Below are 19876 nucleotides of genomic sequence, written 5' to 3' on the forward strand. Positions count from 1 at the left end.
TATTACCAACCAGGCCATGACGACTGTACTTTTTGATGAGGGTAGGCTTCTGAAATGAATGATGTATCCATGGCTACCTGCTTCTTTAAAAATAAAATTCCTTAAAGTCGTCGAGGGCTTTGGCTACGACTGTGGATAGACCGAATGTTCCAGTTATTTCCTCTGTCTTCCTTCTATCCCTTGCTCTTTGCAGAGATTCCGACAGTGACTCTGGGTGTGTGTGTGTGTGTGTGTGTGTGCACGTGAATGCATGATTGTTTTTTGGGACAAGGTCTCATCATGTAGCTCAGGCTGGCCTCAAACTCTTCATCTTTTGTGTCAGCTTCCCAGGACTTGGAATCACAAGTATGGACCAACTGCTACCCTGCCATGATGAACATCCTCTCCTGCTGGGCAGAGAGGGTTAGGGATGGAGACAGGCTAGTTCCTCATGGTGATTTGTCCTGGGTGTAAGTCAGCACTTTACATTATTGAAGTTGGGAGTCGCAATTGACTGATAATGGCAGCTGGACAGAATGGCAGACCCCTGTAACCACAGAACATGGGAGCCTATGCTGCAGATACCCAAGTTCACATCTATCCTGGGCAACACAGTGAGACCCCACATTAATGCAATATGAACCCTTTGTCCTGTATGATGGACAGATGGGGTGGGGGACAGTGAAACCATTGTGGATGATGTCTTGGATGATGGTCACATGGGTATGCACCTGAGAACCCAGGGAACTGTGAGACCAGAAGGCTGAACAAGCTCGCCATAGCCTGGGCAGACAGCTCATCACATTGTCCCGGTATGGAACAGTTACCTGCCACACACCGACCACAGCAGTGGTGAAACTGGATGCCAGCATCTTCTGGATGTTTCTCACTTGCTCTTCACATTTTAGTGAGTGTGTGCATTGCTGTTAAATGTCTAGGTGACTATAAACCATTCTTCTTTCAGTAACAGTAGAAGACCAAGAAGGAAAAAAATAAAACAATATGTTAAAATGCTTCCTGCAGGATGAGGGTTTGAGAATCCAAACGTAAGGCCTCACTGAAGCACCAGAGTGTCAGGGAGTCCAGGAGTCATAGACTTCAGAGGCAGAGCTGTGATCGCATAGCCCCGCCCCTTCTGAGAAACAGAAACTAGCTGTGGATATAAGGTGCAGCTGGCTCCAGCAGCAGTGCCACAGTCAGCAAACACAGCTGGCCCGAGGATGACCCAGAAACTCAGCAACACCCCTGCCAGAGAGCTGGACAAGTTCATAGAGGACCACCTCCTTCCTGACACCATCTTCCGAACTGAGGTCAGAGCAGCCATCAACACCATATGTGCTTTCCTGAAGGAGAGATGCTTCCAAGGTACTGCCCACCCTGTGAGGGTCTCCAAGGTGGTGAAGGTGAGTCCCCCTCCGCCTGAGCTGACCCAGGTGGGGAGGGAGTGGACCCTCAGGAGCCAGGCTGCAGCCCTGAGTGCGAGTGGGTTACCTACCTCTCTGTGTCCCAGTGTTCTCATGTGCACCCCAGATGTGGCACAGGGTAGAGAGCAGAACAGAGGCCCCATGTGCTAGATGACTGGACTGAGGGAGCCTCATTGTCCATGTTTCCCACCTGCCAAATGGGACCGCATGACAACAGTACCTAACTCATAGTCACTGTCATGGCTACTGAAATGTCATTTTGTAATGTCAGCTCGCTCTGTGGGGTGTGCACGTGTGTTAGTGAGTGTGCCCTACATTTAATTTAGGTAGGTGTTGTGAAATGGTCTGAGGTTGGACCTTTGCAGGCCAAGGGGCGACATGGCAGGTGAGAGACAGAAACACCGTTCCGAAGACAGGGCTTACACGGGGAGTTTTACTGGAGGAAGGGAAGGGAGAAAGAGAAGAGAGGAAACACAGAGTGACCTTGTGGGAAGAGAGAAAAAGGAGAGAGAAAGAGAGAGCAGTACAGAGGGATGCAAAGAGAAAGATGAAGAGGAAGGAAAGGTACAAGTAGGCAGAGTTCTGACTCTTAAAGGAACCGGGTACTGCCTGGGTGACATTCTGTTGGGTATCCAGGGTGCAGGGACCATATGTGCCTGGATGCTAACACTCCTCCCCTTTATTTATTAAAAGGTTGAGGAGTTAGGTGTGACAGGTTAGGGAAGTGAGGGCACGAATTCTCGAGACTGCTTCCTGCTGGTTCTTGGGGTGTCAACCGTATGTGGGGAACCTGAGAAAGCTGGAGTGCTGGCCATGTCCTGGGTAGCTGGTGGTTTCACTGCTGTCCAGGATTTATGGAACTGTCTGCACCTCTTGGACCTGGCAGCATGCTGGCAGAGCAGAGGACAAGGTAAGTTTAGGGGATTTTTTTTCTTGGATTCTGGTCATTGAGAGAGGGGAGTGTCAAGACCAGGGACAGCTGGGGAGGCACAGGCTGTCCATTGGCAGTACTTATCTGGAGTGCGTCTGACCTGTCTGAGGTGAATCCAAGTCAAATTCCTGGAACTTACAAGAATTCGTTGAGTTTGCAAAGACATATAAGTTTTAGACACATCAGAATTTTTACTGCATATAATCGGTATTGGAATTTAAATCGTAGAAACAGCAGCACACTCACCAGAAGTGATGTTGGTTGAAAGCATTAATGCTCAGAAAACTGAGACAGATGTTTTTAGCACAACGAAAAGGACCTTTTAAATCTATAGTTAGGAAACAACCAAAGGGAAGTCAACATCCTGAGCTTGTGGCTATGATAATATAGTGGCATAGGCCAGTGGTTAGTACTCTGCCTGAGCTAGGTTAATAGCTTATCAGAATTGTATTGATTACAGTTAAGACTATGAGCTTGTGGAGTCTTAGTAGCATAATGAGAGAGAAGAGAGAGAGAGAGAGAGAGAGAGAGAGAGAGAGAGAGAGAGAGAGAAATCTGGAACGTGCTTCCTTCATTTAAGTGTCTCAAATCACTTTCTCTGTCAGCTCTTAAGCCTTTTTCTCAGAACTTTATTGATGTGGGATTCCCCTCTGTGTGCTATAAATATGTTTTATTACCATTGGTTAATAAGGAAGCTGCTTTGGCCTATGGCAGGGCAGAATAGAGCCAGGTGGGAAATCTGGACAAAGATATATAGAGAGTAGGCTGAGTAAAGAGACGCCATGTAGCTTAGCTGCTGAAGGAGACAGACGCCTGCCCCGGAAACTTACCAGTAAACCACGAACCTCGTGATAAAATACAAAATAATAGGAATGGGTTAAATTAAGATGTAAGAGTTAGTTAATAAGAAGCCTGAGATAATAGGCTGAACACGGTTTTGTTTGTTTGTTTTGTTTTGTTTTTTATTTTTCGAGACAGGGTTTCTCTGTAGCTTTGGAGCCTGTCCTGGAACTAGCTCTTGTAGACCAGGCTGGCCTCGAACTCACAGAGATCAGCCCGGCTCTGCCTCCCAAGTGCTGGGATTAAAGGCGTGCGCCACCACTGCCCGGTCTGAGCAGTGTTTTAATTAATACAGTTTCTGTGTGCATATATGGTCTGGGCAGCAGGGAAACAAACTAGCAGACTCCGCTTACACTTTATAACTTACATTTACACACCTTAATAACCTGCATGTGCCCACCTTAAAACACCTTCTTAGGCCCTAAAACATTGTGAGATCCTCATATCTTAAGTTTTTCTATCTTTGCAGAAGTGGCTCTTAAAGCACCTGTTCCTTCCCCGTCATCATGGCATCTCCCTAAGACCCAGGAGAAATCTGTCTTGTGAGTTTCTCTTTCTGAGTCTGGGAGCAAGGTGAACTGTGTCTAGACTTAGCATTAGCTCCAGGAGAGTGAGGCCTGGGACCTGAATTTTTACACAGAGCGCTGAGAAGGCGGCTGAAGCCTTGGTTGCTGCTGTAAAAGCGGCAGAGTCGTCCAACAGCGTCAGGTCCTGAGAGGAATAAATTTTACCTGAATTAATGATTAGAAATGGCAGAGACTTATTGCTTGGCTACCTAGGCAGCCACCACAGGATCCCCCGTGGTCGCAGAGGTTTCAGGGCAGCATCCATCTTCTGGCTGGAAGAGGCAGGCCTGCAAGGCCCCAGAAGACCCCACAGGCTTCTGTGGAGTAAGGCTCCTCGGGGGAGCAGCCGACCCTTGTTCTAGGCGACCTGAGGCAGTCTATTCTCCAAGGTCCTGCTGATCACAGTCTGAAGAGGGTTTTGCAGCAGTTGAGGTGAAAGGCATTTTTTTTCCCCCAGTGGCTAGCGCTGCCACTTATGAAGCAAGTTCCAGGTGGAGGTTCTTCTGTGCAGATACATCTTCTTTGGAGGGAATGGGTGCGGTGCCAGGAGCTGGCCTGTCCTTCTTTATGACAAACCTTTTAGTTAAACTTTTTAAATGCAGTATTCTGCAGACCTCTGAGTATTTGAGGACTTCTGTCTATTGGGTTTATCTGAGTAGTTATTTGTTAGAAGCTTAACACTAAAAACTGACAATAGTGAAGGTCACACAGTAGGAGAGGGAATAATCTTCTACGTTTAGTTTACGCTTGATTTAATTTAATTTTGCTTTGTTAGGTCTCCCTTGTAAACAGCTCACAGGAAGGATGGGGTGGTATACATCTCTAAGTTAGCTTTTGTTAGTCTGAGATAGATCTTTATAACCTTAAATTTTTTATCATTATAAAGAATATATTTTAAAGTAGAGTTGAATCACATATGCAGTATGCTGTAGCAGATCTAACCATATATTTTTATCATCATCTAAAAGTACACGCTAATTTAAAGTACTTGAGAGTTTTTTCTTAGTCTAGAAGGAGATACCATGAACAGGGCTCACTGGGATTGTTTAGAGCATTTTCTTAGACAATAGCTACATATATACACACACAGAGTTAAAACTAGCTTCCATGTACACATATAGGGTTAAGTCTAAATTATAAACACACACATATTAAACAGGGTTTGAGAAAAATAGTAAAGGAGAACAGTATTGAGCAAGACAAAGACTGACTCTCTGTCTCTCTCTGTCTCTCTCTGTCTCTCTCTCTCTCTGTCTCTCTCTCTCTCACACAGACACACACACACACACACACACACACACTCAGAGCCATATTAAAATCTAGACTCCAGAGATAAACACTGCTTTCTGTCATCCTGATTCTGGCTTCTCTCTCCTACCATGAGGACATCCAGAACCATCTATTTTCCTACATAGATCCTGATTTCATGCTCGGGACTGACTAGTATTCCACTGCGCATGTGCCAGCTTTCTCTGCTCAACTATCTCCCTGGGTGGTGGACCCCTAGGCTGCTGAGGGTCTGGACTGTTGGCCTTGGCTCTTCCTGTCGCCTGTCATTCTCTCTGTTGTCCTTCAGGGCGGCTCCTCGGGAAAAGGGACAGCTCTCAAGGGCAGGTCAGACGCCGACCTGGTGGTGTTCCTTAACAATCTCTCCAGCTTCGAAGAGCAGTTAAAGAAACGCGAAGATTTCATCCGGGAAATTCGGGAACAGCTGTATGCATTGCAGCGTGAGGGATGTATTAGAGTGAAGTTTAAGGTTCAGAGGTCATGTTTGCCCAACCCCAGGGCACTCGGCTTCACACTGAGCTCCCCCCGACTTCAACAGGAGGTGCAGTTTGATGTTCTGCCAGCCTATGATGTCCTGGGTAAGGCACTCCGAGCCTCAGCGTCCCCTTCCATCCTCTCTCTCATTTTTCGTGTGTGTGTGTGTGTGTGTGTGTGTGTGTGTGTGTGTGTGTGTGTGTCCGCGCGTGCATGTGTGGGGATGTCCACACGTGTGTAGATCTATGCACATGTTTGCAGGTGTATGTAAAGACCAGAGGCCACTCTTGGATGTCGGTTACTTGGGAGCCTGATTTGTTGAGAGTCTGACCTGGGATTTGCTGGCCCACCTTGGTGGCTCTGGCAGTATGCAGCTGGGCTCAGTGGGGTGTGAGCTCTGATGGAGCTGCACCCCCAACCTCGGGCAACCCGGAGCCTCGGCATGTTAATTAGGTACAGCACGGGGGGGGGGGGGTGGCTGGTGTGTAGTTGGTGTCTGTAGGAGAGGACTCAGCCTGTAAACAAATATATTCAGATATATTCACTCAGGCTTCCTCCACTCCCTACGAGACAGCCAAGTTTGTCTGTCTTGTTTTAAGAGAGGTTAAACCTTGACCTGGAACTGGCTAGTGTGTGTGTGTGTGTGTGTGTGTGTGTGTGTGTGTGTGTGTGTGTGTGTGCCCCAAAATTACAAATTGTCCAACTCTACCCAAAGACAATCAGGAACACCCGTGAAAGCACAGTGGGGGTTTGGGAAGCTTAGAGAAAGGTTGAGGCTTTACATTTGGGGACACAGCTCCCCCTGTTGACCACTGTGTGAACTGCTGTTATTAACTTAGAGACAAGGTCATTGCCCTTGACTTAGGAGAGCCATAGAAACAGCACAGAATCTCAGGCAACAGAGAATGAGAGACCAGTCTGGGAGTAAGACCAGGGCATCACGCGGTGGAAAACCGCAGGAGGCTTGGATACCTGCCGAAAGGAAGGGGTGCAGAGGGGGTGACCCTGAAAGAACTGGGAGGTGATTCTCCAGAAGGCTGTCTTGGCCATGGACATCCCCAGCCTCAGCAGCTTTCCAGTAGGAAAGTGGGGCCACCACAGCAGGACCGCCTTGGAAATGACAGTGAGTGACAGCCCCAGAAAGGACCTCACTCACAACTCTACCCAAAATGACTTAGTCGATGCCCCATTGTGTGGTGGACTTTGAAGCTGAAACTCTCCTGGGTCACTCACTGAGTGACAGGCATGTCCCAGTATCACAGAGTGATTTTGTCATGTGCCAGCATCAAAGCCTGATGGTAAGGTCTGCCACAACCGTGGCCACACACGTGCACATGCCTGAGACACAGCCTGCTGCCTGTCTAGTCTACTCAGATGTGCACACACCTAAGACACAGCCTGCTGCCTGTCTAGTCTATGCAGATGTGTACACGCCTGAGACACAGCCTGCTGCCTGTCTAGTCTACACAGATGTGCACATGCCTAAGACACAGCCTGCTGCCTGTCTAGTCTACACACATGTGCACACGCCTAAGACACAGCCTGCTGCCTGTCTAGTCTACACACATGTGCACACGCCTAAGACACAGCCTGCTGCCTGTCTAGTCTACACACATGTGCACACGCCTAAGACACAGCCTGCTGCCTGTCTAGTCTACACACATGTGCACACGCCTGAGACACAGCCTGCTGCCTGTCTAGTCTATGCAGATGTGCACACGCCTGAGACACAGCCTGCTGCCTGCCTAGTCTACTCAGATGTGCACACACCTAAGACACAGCCTGCTGCCTGTCTAGTCTACACAGATGTGCACATGCACACACACACGTGCACACGCCTGAGACACAGCCTGCTGCCTGTCTAGTCTACACACATGTGCACACGCCTGAGACACAGCCTGCTGCCTGTCTAGTCTACACACATGTGCACACGCCTGAGACACAGCCTGCTGCCTGTCTAGTCTATGCAGATGTGCACACGCCTGAGACACAGCCTGCTGCCTGTATAGTCTACACACATGTGCACATGCACCCACACACAGTCACACAGCCATATGTGTTCCCTAGCCTGCTGCCTAACCATTCTACAAGCTCAGGCAAACAAAACCACATGATATTCATTTAAGTATGACGGAAAGTCATCCAGTGAAAACGCACAGCTGTTGGTAAGACAGCTCAGTGGATAAAGGCAATTGCTACACAAGCATGAAGACCTGAGTTCAAATCCTCAACACTCACCTAAACAGAAAGGACCACAACTGACCTCTAACCAAGGACTTACATGGCCAGAGACAGGAGAATCTCTGTGGTCTGCTGGTCTTCTCAAAGGGAGATACCTTATGTCTTCCTATGAACTCTTAACATAAGTGTATACTTTCTCCCAAACACACACAAACGATATATATACACCAGACAAAAATAGGACAGAGACACCGTAAGCCGGTCCATGATATAAAATATATCAAAGTGCTCCACAGTAAACCACGACACAAGCAGGAGTACACACACATGACATGCACCGTGCAGAAGATGCTGGACTCCAGGGCACAGTTGGCCATGATTAGATGACCCTGCGGGAGTGTACACACATGACATGCACCGTGCAGAAGATGCTGGACTCCAGGGCACGGTTGGCCATTCTTAGATGACCATGCGGCTCTCTTGATTGTGGCCTCAGTGTGCTGTTTCCTCCCACCACTGTCTCCAGGACCAGTTTGTAGTAGGGAGCTGCGGGCCTGCTTTTCATCCCGCCCGGCTCCCGCACGGCTAGCTTTATACTCCGAAATAATTACACGGAAACTGTATTCTCTTAAACACTGCTTGGCCCATTGTATCTAGCCTCTTCTCGGCTAACTCTCACACCTGGACTAGCCCATTTCTAATAATGTGTGTAGCACCCCAAGGTGCACTTACCGGGAAGATTCTAGCCTATGTCCATCCTGGGTCGGAGCTTCGCGTCTGCCCGGGAGAGGGGAGCATGGCCTCTGAGCTCACTTCCTCTTCCTCCCAGCATTCTGTTCTGTTTAATCCTCCCACCTATGTTTTAACCTATGAGGGCCAAGCAGTTTCTTTATTATAATTAACCAATGACCTTCCTCCATCACCAGTTGGTGTCAGGAACTTTCCAGGGCCACATGATGTATGCAGTCCTGAGGTGAGGGATGACACATGGATGTATGGGAGTGATGCTTGCTAAAACTCCGGTCGCTTCACTGAACCCCATAACCTGTGAACTTGTCACCCCACAGATAGAGCCAGGAATGCCAGAGAAAGGCTGGAGAATTATCTGAGTAAGGCCTCCTTTACAGGTCATGTCAGCACTGACAGGAAACCTGACCCCCAAATCTACAGAAGCCTCATCATTGAGTGCACCTGCCTGAGGAAGGAAGGTGAGTTCTCCACCTGCTTCACCGAGCTCCAGAGAAACTTCCTGAAGGATCGGCCACCCAAGCTGAAGAGTCTCATCCGCCTGGTCAAGCACTGGTACCAACTGGTATGGCATCTGGTCCAGCCACTGTGGGCCCCATCTTACAGGGCAGAGAATGGAGGGGGTGATGCAGAGAAAGAAAGATGAGGAGCAAGGAGGGAGGGAAGCAGTAGTGGGAAGGGAAAGAGAGTTGAGAGGGGAAGGGGAAGTCAGGGAGGAGATGCTGTAGGAGAGGGAGGGAGGGAGGAAGGGAGGGAGGGAGGGAGGGAGGGAGGGAGGGAGGGAGGGAGGGAGGGAGGGAGAGAGGAACTAGGAGGAAGGAGGGAGGGAGGGAGGACCTGGGAGGAAGGAGGGCTTCCCATGTTATTAGGAATGATTTCTTCTAGTCCAGTTTCCGTTCAGCTAACTCACTCTTCAGCTGCATCTAATTCATTGTTCACGAGTCATTGTGAACTCTGGATTTTTCTTTTTTTCTTGCATTAGAGACAGGGTCTCACTAGGAAGCTATTGATGTCCTGGAACTCACTATGCAGACCAGGCTGGCCTTGAACCCACAGTTCTGCTTACCTTTGCCTCCCATTGCTGGAATAAAAGATACACACCCTCACACCAAACCTCATTTATGGATTTCTAGTGTCTTTTTACTGCATTGGTACTTACAATGACTTAGATTTTCCTGATGTGTCAAGCTATGCTTTCTTTACATTCCCATCCTGCAATGTTTCTGGAGTTTTTATATGTGTGTGAGATAGATCTGGTGTGGTACATGTATACCTGCTCTTGGGAGCACCTGTCTATGTGTGTGCATGTGTGTACATAAGCATGTGGAGACCAGAGAGCGATGCCAGGTCCTCAGTCACTCTCCACCTTTTATATCCAGACAGGGTCTCACACTTGAGCCCACAGTGTGCTGAATCAACACTTCTGGATCATCATATAGTCCCGGGGACCCCCATTTCCATCCACTTAGGCTGGGATGAGGAGTGGGTTTCCTCGCAAGCCTGACAGTCATGTGTTTGCTGGGATCTGAGCTCTGGTCCTCACCCTTGCAAGGAGAGGGTGGCACTTTACCCACGGGGCATCTCCCTAACCTTTCCCCAGTTATTTCAGAGTCTGTGATAAAACCATCAATGGTGAGCACCATTACTATCCCTCCCCTACCCTCACTCCCTGGCTGTCAATCATAGTATCTTGATTCCTCCTGTGTCTGCTGGGAAATGCTCAGTCTCTGTGGACCACACGGTCTCCATCTCAACCACACAGCCCTTGGCTATAGCATGATAGTGCACATAGACCGAATCTACAAGAACAGGTATGACTGTGTGTCAGGAAACCTGTGATGACGTCAGGTGGCCGCAGAACTGACCCCGTGAGAAGTGGTCCCCATACAGCTGACAGGCCTGTTCTTCTCACTGTCTTTCTCTTCTCAGTGTAAGAAGCGGAAGAAGCGAAAGAAACGGAAGAAGCCGCTGCCCCCACAGTATGCCCTGGAGCTGCTCACAGTCTACGCCTGGGAACGTGGGAGTGGAGACATTGAGTTCAACACAGCCCAGGGCTTCCGGACAGTCTTGGAACTGGTCACCAAGTACAGGCAGCTTCGAATCTACTGGACAAAGTATTATGACTTTCAAGACCAATACATCTCCAACTTCCTGCTCAGTCAGCTCAGAAGAACCAGGTAGACCATTCCCTCACGACTCAGCTCCTCACCAGGGGCTCCAGTCTATAGCAGTGGAAATGGGGAGGCGGGAGCTCCGTGTCAATGGAGCATCTCCTGTCCTGTCACTGTGCTGGCCACTATCCTGCTGTCACCTGATTGACATGAGGACCTGCAGCCCTGGGAGGCAGGGGTGGGTTCTCCTGTCTGCAGATGAGGAAACCAAGGCTCTGACCTTGTCCAGACCCAAACAGCAGAGAGGGGAGCGCATGGAGTGGGAACTGAGCTGTTCCAGCTGTAACAGTAAGGGCTGTGAGGCATAGAATAGTGCTGGACTAATGAACAGTAAACAGTGCAGTAGACTTGTTACAGCCTTGATCCTGTGTTGTGTTCTACCCTCACACCTCATCCTTTGAGATGGGCTGGTTCATCTCTCTCCATTTCACAGACCAGAGAGGCTGAGGGACCTGACCCAGGACACACAGCTACTAAAGGGTAGAGGATTGGAACACAGCCATTCCAAGTCATGTCCAGGGATCTCTCCAGGCTTTCTCTATGCTCTGGGACAGGAACTCAGGAAAAACTTTCAATAGTGGAGCTCTGCTGGGCTCCTCCCTGTCCCTGTGCAGTGGTATCTGTGGCACTGGTCAGCTGGTCAGTTCCCTCTCTGAATGTTGCTCCGCAGGCCTGTGATCCTGGACCCGGCTGACCCAACAGGGAATGTGGCTGGTTCCAACTCAAAGGACTGGCAGCGGCTGGCAGATAAGGCTAGATCCTGGCTGGGAAACGCATGCTTTAAAAGAGGGGATGGTTCCCTAGTGGGACCCTGGAATGTGCCGGTGAGAACTTATCATCATCTTGTCCCTTTGAACACAGATCTGGTCACACCATCTATTTCAAGAATATTCAGACAAAGATGCCCAGGCTTATAGGTTTTCCTGTCACACTGATTGCTGTACAGTTATTCTCAGAGGTTGTCACATCACCCCTGCAGAGTTCCTGTCACTCGGCCTCCTAAGGAAGGATGGCCTCTCCTCTGTCTGCTTTGTGTTCAGGCTCTGTCCTGCACTCTTTATTATACACTGGGTTCTCACACATGCTCTGTCCAGTGTTCTTTACCATACAGTAGCTCACTGGATCTGCACACACACTTGTCCCGTGTTCTTTATCATACAGTATCTCACTGGATCTGCACACACACTCGTCCTGTGTTCTTTATCATACAGTATCTCACTGGATCTGCACACACGCTCGTCCTGTGTTCTGTATCATACAGTATCTCTCTGGATCTGCACACACGCTCGTCCTGTGTTCTTTATCATACAGTATCTCTCTGGATCTGCACACACGCTCGTCCTGTGTTCTTTATCATACAGTATCTCTCTGGATCTGCACACACGCTCGTCCTGTGTTCTTTATCATACAGTATCTCACTGGATCTGCACACACACTTTGTCCTGTGTTCTGTATCATACAGTATCTCACTGGATCCTCACTAGGGCTCTACAGGGTGTACTTAATAACATCCTTGTCTTTCTGGTTGAACAAGAAGGCTCAGGGCTGAGGATATGGTTTAGTCAATAAACACTTGTCATATTAGCAAGGGTAAGGAGCTTAATATCATCCCCAGGATCATGTAAGTGAGCCAGACATTGCACTTGCCATTCCAATGTATGGACAACAAGATCCCTGCCCTGGCTGGTGAGGGAGCATAGTCTCCTTGGTGAATTCCAGTCCAGTGCAACCCAAATGCCAAGGTGGACAACAGTTGAGGGCTATAGTGTTCTCTGTTGATTGCACACACACAAATACATATACATACAAACATATATACACATGCAAATGCACATGCATACAGAAACACACACACACTTGACCACTAGGATAAGAAAGCTGAAGCCACTGGCTCAGAAATGTTCAGCTAAGGAGAGGAGGGGCTGGGATTCCTGTGAACTTTGAAGCCAGTGCTCAGGTCCTTGAAGCAGCCCATCTTTCCTGTTTCATCATCATGTGGCCAATGGGACTCAGCAGGGCTGTGTCACAGCCAAAGAGATACAGAGGGACTTGTATTTGGACCTTTTCTCTCACTGGACAGGGAACTTTCTGATGCTGGGGAAGAGATGAGGTCATGCGTGCACTCAGGATGGAGTTTAGCATGGGTGCGTGGATGTGGGAAGCAAACCTCAGGTCAGGAAGGAAAGGAGAAGGGACTCAGGAAGGAGACGGCTGTGCCTGCTGTGGCCTTAAGGACTGTCTCACAGCAGACTGTGGCTTGGCCCTGTCTCTCATTTGGCAGATCTGTTACTGAATGAGGGGAACTCAGGTAGGGCTATGTACACCTTCAACCTGCTAAGACCCCTGCCCATCCCCAAAAGTCCCGATGGCCATCTTCCCAACATGGGGATGCACTGTCCCTTCTCAGGGGCTCCAGGTGGCCAGGCATGGTGTCCACCCTGAGGACTCATTTGCATCTCCTTCCAAGTAGCAGTGCGGGCTCATGACATGATTGTGTGTTTTCTGTTACAGACGGAAGTTCCTGTGCCACAATAACAGGTTGGCTATTTTTCTTTGTTGTTTTTTTGTTTGTTTTGATGTGGGCTTTAGCTATGTAGACCAGGCTGCCCTGAGCTCACTATCCTCCTGCCTCAGAGCTGGAATGACTGCAGTGTAGGCCTGATGTACTCTGCCTTTCTTCTTCCCCAGGTGAACGAGAACGGGGCATTCATCTCCTGTGAGCACAGCAGCATCAGCAGCATCAGCCCGGAAGGCTCCAGAGTCAGGGGATGTGCAGGCCTTGACCAAAGAGGGCAGGATACTGCCCAAGGCCTCAGGGAGGGAATGTTCAACCTGGGGTCAGACTCCAGGCTTCTGATCCCTGCCTGCTAAGTCTTCCATCCTATCCAATCATAGACAGCCTTTCTCATAGTCTGCTTCATCCACCTTATCCCCTGACAGCATTCTCTGTGGGACATGAGATTCAGAAGGGGAGGGGAGAACTCAAGTTTGACTTCTGTCTGTGCACCTGTTCTGTCCAATGTCTGATCAACAACAACAAACCACAGCAGATGCCGTGAGGGTGTGTGAGACGAGCCAGATACCCCCTCTTTCTTTCTGTTTTCATGGTTCAGTTAGGTGCATTTATTGAGCACATACTACATGGTCCAGGGGTCCAGGCACTGAGCACTCCTCAGTGGACCGAGCAGAACCAATCCATGACAGCGATGATGCCGCATGGTTTGGTTCCTTCCAGGTTTCTTACATCTAAACTCAGGACAGTGTCCCTGGTTCCTTCTGTCCATGTCCCCAAGACAAGACTCAAGACCTGCCCCATCTACTCAGAAGCTGTTCTGCAGCTGTGCATGGCTATGGGGACCTGGGAGTGTGAGCAGTGCACATGAAGATGCATGGTGGCTGCAACATGCAGGCTGGGGTTTGAAGAGGCATGACAAAAATGGACTGAATTTGTGAGACTGGTGGTCACAAAAACAGACACATGGTTGTCTGGGGTGATGACGAACTTTTGATGCACGGAGTTAAATCACAGTGGGTGTCTGCTTCCTTTTTCTCTTTCTGAGACAAGACCTCATTATGTGGCACAGTCTGACCTGGAACTCATAGGCATCCTCCTGCCTCAGTCTCCCGAGTTCTGGAAACACACACACACACACACCCTCCACACAGAAACCTAATGGTTCCATAGTCCAGTGTTGTGAACCAGTGGCTCATTTGTCAGACCCCAAAACACACATGTTACCTCAACTCTTGTATCCTGCTTACTTAAGAGTTCAGGGCATTGCACAGGGCACCTGCTCCCAAAGCCTGCTCCTGTCCCCAGTGCCCACTCTCTTAATAACTGTGTGTGTATGTGTGTGTGTGTGTCCTTCCAGTCCTCATTCATTCAGTTCTTCTCTAATAGCCCTGAGAACCAGGAGCCCCAGTGTCCCAGAGTGTGAGAAGATGCATGTCCCCTAGACCTCGGAACAAATCACACTCTGCATTGTGCTCTATCTGAGCCCTGGTGACCCTGGTGATGCTGGTCTATTATTCCAGTCTTACCTCTTCTTAAACATTCCAGATACACAGAGAAGGATTTAACAACCAGTGCCCAGGGGTCCCTCATATATCCTGCCAACCTGAGGGGACCCATCATGTACCTCACACTATAAAGCAAATATACATGTGATATATAATGACGGCATCCCATGTCTCTATGATGGAATGACCCCTGGTGTGGCCCTGCAGATCCTTCCCAATGATAAGGACCATGAAGGCTAACAGCAGGCTACAGGAATGAGTGATGAGCTGCCTTACAGAGGAGCCATAAGGTGGCTGGGTAAGGTTTCCATGACAACAGGGAGACTGAAGATCATCTCTCAGATGGAGTAAGATGACCACAACTGACACTTCCGTACCACTGTGTCTGACAGCCATGTTGAACAGTGTCGTGCTTGCTCCAGACTGGACATGCCCAAGAGCCTTGGGCCCTAAGCACAGTGCTCATCCATGCTCTTCCTGTGGGTGCATTCTTGGTTCTGACTTAGCATGCATCCTGGCCAGGGGAATGGCAAGGCTTGATGACAGACACTTTGGGTTTTCAAGCCTAGTCTTCAACTTTAATCTTCTGCCTGAGGTCCAGGAGCTCCCTCCTCTCCAGGGACCACCCACTGAGTAAGGAGTGTATGTCCATTGGGAGAAGCATGGCTCCGCCCACCATTTGACCACAGAGTTCAGTTCCCCAGAAAGCCACTTCATCTACACTCAATGGGTTCAACTCTGAAACTCAATTCAGGTCAGGAACTGGGAGTGTGGGGGTGTGGGGAGGAAGCTGCTGTGACAGCCACTGCCTTCACCCTCTAGCTATCTCTTGTGGTTCCTTCTAATGGCCCATGATGGCTCATCTTCATGAACAGCTTCACCAACCTTAGACCCTCTGTGGAAGCATCTCTGGGCATGTCGAGGGCATTAGTAGAAATGTCTTCTGACTGCTCTTTCACTCCAGAGCCCGCTGTGAGCGCTCCTCCCATCTGTGCAGTTTCCTCTGGATTCACACAGCCTGAACGATGTTTGAGAAGACCAACTATCAGAATGGTGAAGCGGCTTCTGACCAGGTGACCTAGAACACATAACTGGGAAGAAGGGCTCTTCTGCAGAGGGAATTGGGAAAGCTGGATCTCCATTGACAAGAATAAATCCCACCCTCACCTTGGGCATGTATATAGGCCATCCAAAATGGAAGCAGAAATCCCTAGAAAACAGATTGTCTTAGCCATGATGACTTCGGATGTTTTCTTGGCTCTGACATCAAAACCACAGACAACTCAGGATGATTCTTTTATGTCAGGCCTCATGCATGCTGGGTAAGCACTCTGCCACTGAGCCACACCCACGGTCTCTCACTGGAACACTCCAGACAAGTCCTTCCCAGCGGAGCCACACCCACGGTCTCTCACTGGAACACTCCAGACAAGTCCTTCCCAGCGGAGCCACACCCTGCTGCCTTTCTGCTCTCACAGGAGGAAGCCATTCTTCATGGAGACATGTCTCCCGTGGTCCTGCTTTAGCGTGGAGTACATGATGACTGCTAAATTGGGTGCCCTCAGCTTGGTAGGAGACATAGGAGACCCCTGGGCATTGTTGATTCAAACCTTTGTGTATCAGGGGGTGTATCAGAAGGGGTAAGACTGGAATCATAGGCAGCATCATCTGATTGTGACCGTGTCCTGGTTCTTCCATTTCTTCCTTCTTGGAATAAAGAAGTATTTAACTTGTGTTTTTAATGTTACAGGAGCCCACAGTTGAGAGACTAAGCTTTACAAGTGATGAAATTAAAAAGAATAAAACACTTTGGGACTTTTAAAGCTATGTTGTGTTTCTATGATGTGATATTGACTTGAGATCTTAGGAATAAGTAAGAAAGAAAAAGTTATGGTTTTATAGTAATGTGTTTGAGTATCAAATTGAAAGGGGCTTATTTGTGAAGATTAGTTTTTGTCAATTAGACATCAGATGGGGTCATCTAGTAGGAGGGAACCTTAATCAAGAAAACGACTCTATCATACTCGGTACGGGTGGTCTTTGTGGGTATGTCACCAATTAGTAATTGATGTGGTTAGTGCCGTGCCCAGGCAGGAGGCCGTAGGTTGTATAAAAGAGCAAGCTCAGGGACCATGGAGAGCAAGCCAGTGAACAGAATTCCTCCATGGTGTCTGCTTCAGGTACTGACCGTTCTTCCCTCAGTGAAGGACTGTGACTGGGATGTGTAACCTAATAAGACATTTTCTTCCCAGGAGAGTTTTGGTCGGGTGATATAGATAGACTGTCAAAAGAAAGCAAACTAGAACACCCTTTCTATTCTTTAACTGTATTCAGTGTATAGACGGGGCTCACAGTGGATGGGCCAGACGCCATACCAGCTGGTACCAGTGCCTGACCATACGGATGAGACTCTTCAGCTTGGGTAGATGATCCATCAGGAAGTTATGCTGGAGCTCTGTGAAGCAGGTGGAAAACTTGCCCTACATCCCCAAGGAGGTGCACTTCCTGATGAAATTTGTGTAAATTTCAGGGGCAGGCCTGTGATTGTTTCTGACATGACCTGTAAAGGAAACCTCACTCCGTTAACCCTCCTCCCTTTTCTGGGTTTCCTTCACCTAAGGAGTGACAAGCTCCCATGCTGTGGGGTTCAGGAAACAGGGCAGAGTTTTACCACAGCAAGCATCACTCCCCACACATCCGTGTGATCCATCACACCTTAGGACTGCATACACCTTGTGGCCCTGCAAAGTCTCTGGCAACACTGGTCCTAGTGCAGTTCCTTCTTCACAGGCCTGGAGACAGTGGTGGGAGGGAACCGCTCACTGTGTTCACACACAAAATAGCTGCACGGCCATCTAATAATGGCCAACCACATTCTGTGTGCCCGGTGTCTTCTGCATGGGGCTGGCCATGTGTGCTGGTGTCAGATGCACTGTGGATCAGCCTGCTGTATTTATATATCTTGTAGATCACACTTCCAGTGTCTCTGCCCTGTTTTGTGTGTGTATGATGCTGTGAGTTTGTCAGGAGGTACATACATGTGTGCAGAGCCCAGAGGAGGACATAAAGCCTCTCTTGTTAATTTTCAAACCCAGGACAAACTGAGGTGCCTATTTAGCATACCAAGGTGAACCTAGCAGCCAGGCTCTCCCAGCATCCTTCAGTCCCTACCTTTACAGTTCCTCCTGATCAGCATACCCACCCCTACCCTGAATGTTCCAGCCCAAAGGCCTGGGGTGCTCTTCCTTATATAATTCAAACATTTTGATTACCCATCCCTTTAATACCTTTGTCCTCATGGCTGCTGCACCTGGTCCCATCTCTCCCCTCCCCCTTTCCTCCTCCTGTCCCCACATTGCCCAGCTCAGTCTGAACATGTCTACTCTGGACTCTCCCAGATGTCCCTGTCTTTGCCTATGCTCTGCCTTTTATCCACCTTCAGCTTTCTCCTTCACAATACCTAAGGAGCAATCAAGTCCTGTTCTTTCTTTGTTTCTGTCTAAATTCATCTCTTCATTGTTTGTCATCTTTATCCCTTTGAGGCAGAGTCTCTCTGTGAACATGGAACTTGAAGGGTATTCAGCAGGTCCACAGAGATTCTCCTGTCTCTGCCCCAAGTATGGCCTGGGTTAAAGATCAATGTGTGGTCCTTTCTGATTGTGTTGTTGTTGGGATTTGAACTCAGGTCCTCAGCTTGTGCAGCAAGTGCCCTCATCCACTGAGCTGTCCCCATAGGCACTATGTGATTTCAGTGCATGATTTGATTTTCTGTAATGCCTACCTTAATATAATGTGGTTTTTGTTTGTCTAGGTCCTTATAGCAACAGGAAGTGTGTGCGTGTGTGCGTGTGTGTGTGTGATGAACTTGTAGAGTGGATGGGCAGCAGGCTAAGGAATCGCTGTGTCTGTGTGGGTGCATGTGCACATGTGTGTAGACTAGACAGGCAGCAGGCTGTGTCTCAGGTGTGTGCACATGTGTGTAGACTAGACAGGCAGCAGGCTGTGTCTCAGGTGTGTGCACATGTGTGTAGACTAGACAGGCAGCAGGCTGTGTCTCAGGTGTGTGCACATGTGTGTAGACTAGACAGGCAGCAGGCTGTGTCTCAGGCGTGTGCACATGTGTGTAGACTAGACAGGCAGCAGGCTGTGTCTCAGGCGTGTGCACATCTGAGTAGACTAGACAGGCAGCAGGCTATGTCTCAGGCGTGTGCACGTGTGTGTGTGCATGTGCACATGTGTGTAGACTAGACAGGCAGCAGGCTGTGTCTCAGGTGTGTGCACATCTGTGTAGACTAGACAGGCAGCAGGCTGTGTCTCAGGTGTGTGCACATGTGTGTAGACTAGACAGGCAGCAGGCTGTGTCTCAGGCGTGTGCACGTGTGTGTAGACTAGACAGGCAGCAGGCTGTGTCTTAGGCATGTGCACATCTGAGTAGACTAGACAGGCAGCAGGCTGTGTCTTAGGTGTGTGCACATCTGAGTAGACTAGACAGGCAGCAGGCTGTGTCTCAGGTGTGTGCACATCTGCGTAGACTAGACAGGCAGCAGGCTGTGTCTCAGGCGTGTGCACATCTGAGTAGACTAGACAGGCAGCAGGCTGTGTCTCAGGCGTGTGCACATCTGAGTAGACTAGACAGGCAGCAGGCTGTGTCTCAGGCGTGTGCACATCTGAGTAGACTAGACAGGCAGCAGGCTGTGTCTCAGGTGTGTGCACGAGTGTTGCTATTGCTGCAGCAGGCCATACCGTCAGGGTTTGGTGCTGCCACGGGGTACAATCACCTGCTGATGAGTTGGAGCCATGCGCAGTGACACAGGAGAGTCTCTCCCTCGTGTGTTTATGTTCAGTTTCTGGGCCCAATACAGTAGGATGTTGGCTAAGTCCTCATGGGTAAGGTTGTGGCAGGGTCCTCTGTTGTATTGTCCCCCACACTGCCGTTTCCAAAGGAGCTCTTCTGTGGTGGCCCTGATGTGAGATTTCCCCTGTGTATTCTGTGAATACCATTGGTTAATAAAGAAGCTGTCTTGGGCCTGTGCAGGGAATAGAAGTAGGCGGGGAAAATGAAAATGGATGCTGGGAGAAAGAAAGGTGGAGTTTAGAGAGAAGCCATGTAGCCCCTGCTAGAGACAGACACTGGACAGAATTTTATCTGGTAAGCCGCAGCCTCGTGGCAACACACAGATTAATGGAGATGGGTTAAATTAAGATGTAAGAGTTAGCCAATAAGAAGCTAGAGCTAATGGGCCAAGCAGTGATTTA

General features: G+C 49.1%; 1 protein-coding gene across 3 annotated transcripts; it reads left to right on the top strand.

The window, feature by feature from the left end:
- Positions 1-1140: 1140 nt before the first annotated feature.
- On the top strand, positions 1141-15205 carry LOC142854961 (2'-5'-oligoadenylate synthase 1A-like). 3 transcript variants are annotated; one of them, XM_075981482.1, is made up of 7 exons: positions 1141-1382; positions 5317-5605; positions 8810-9006; positions 10368-10606; positions 11271-11424; positions 13112-13138; positions 13289-15205. In XM_075981482.1, the coding sequence occupies exons 1-6, from the start codon at positions 1200-1202 to the stop codon at positions 13133-13135; spliced, it is 1086 nt and encodes a 361-aa protein (XP_075837597.1). In that variant the 5' UTR covers positions 1141-1199; the 3' UTR covers positions 13136-13138; positions 13289-15205. The 3 variants fall into 3 exon arrangements, with proteins under 3 accessions (XP_075837597.1, XP_075837605.1, XP_075837614.1); XM_075981490.1 differs by having other exon boundaries at positions 8810-8994; positions 10359-10606; XM_075981499.1 differs by having other exon boundaries at positions 8810-8994; positions 10374-10606.
- Positions 15206-19876: the final 4671 nt, after the last annotated feature.

Source organism: Microtus pennsylvanicus, chromosome 1, assembly GCF_037038515.1.
Source record: "Microtus pennsylvanicus isolate mMicPen1 chromosome 1, mMicPen1.hap1, whole genome shotgun sequence".
Lineage (NCBI taxonomy): Eukaryota > Metazoa > Chordata > Mammalia > Rodentia > Cricetidae > Microtus > Microtus pennsylvanicus.

Coding starts and splice junctions, on each gene's coding strand:
- LOC142854961 (XM_075981482.1), top strand. CDS start 1,200: ATGACCCAGAAACTCAGCAACACCCCTGCCAGAGAGCTGGACAAGTTC. Junction 9,007..10,367: donor ACCAACTGGTATGGCATCTG/GTCCAGCCACTG, acceptor CAGTGTAAGAAG/CGGAAGAAGCGAAAGAAACG. Junction 10,607..11,270: donor AGTCAGCTCAGAAGAACCAG/GTAGACCATTCC, acceptor GTTGCTCCGCAG/GCCTGTGATCCTGGACCCGG.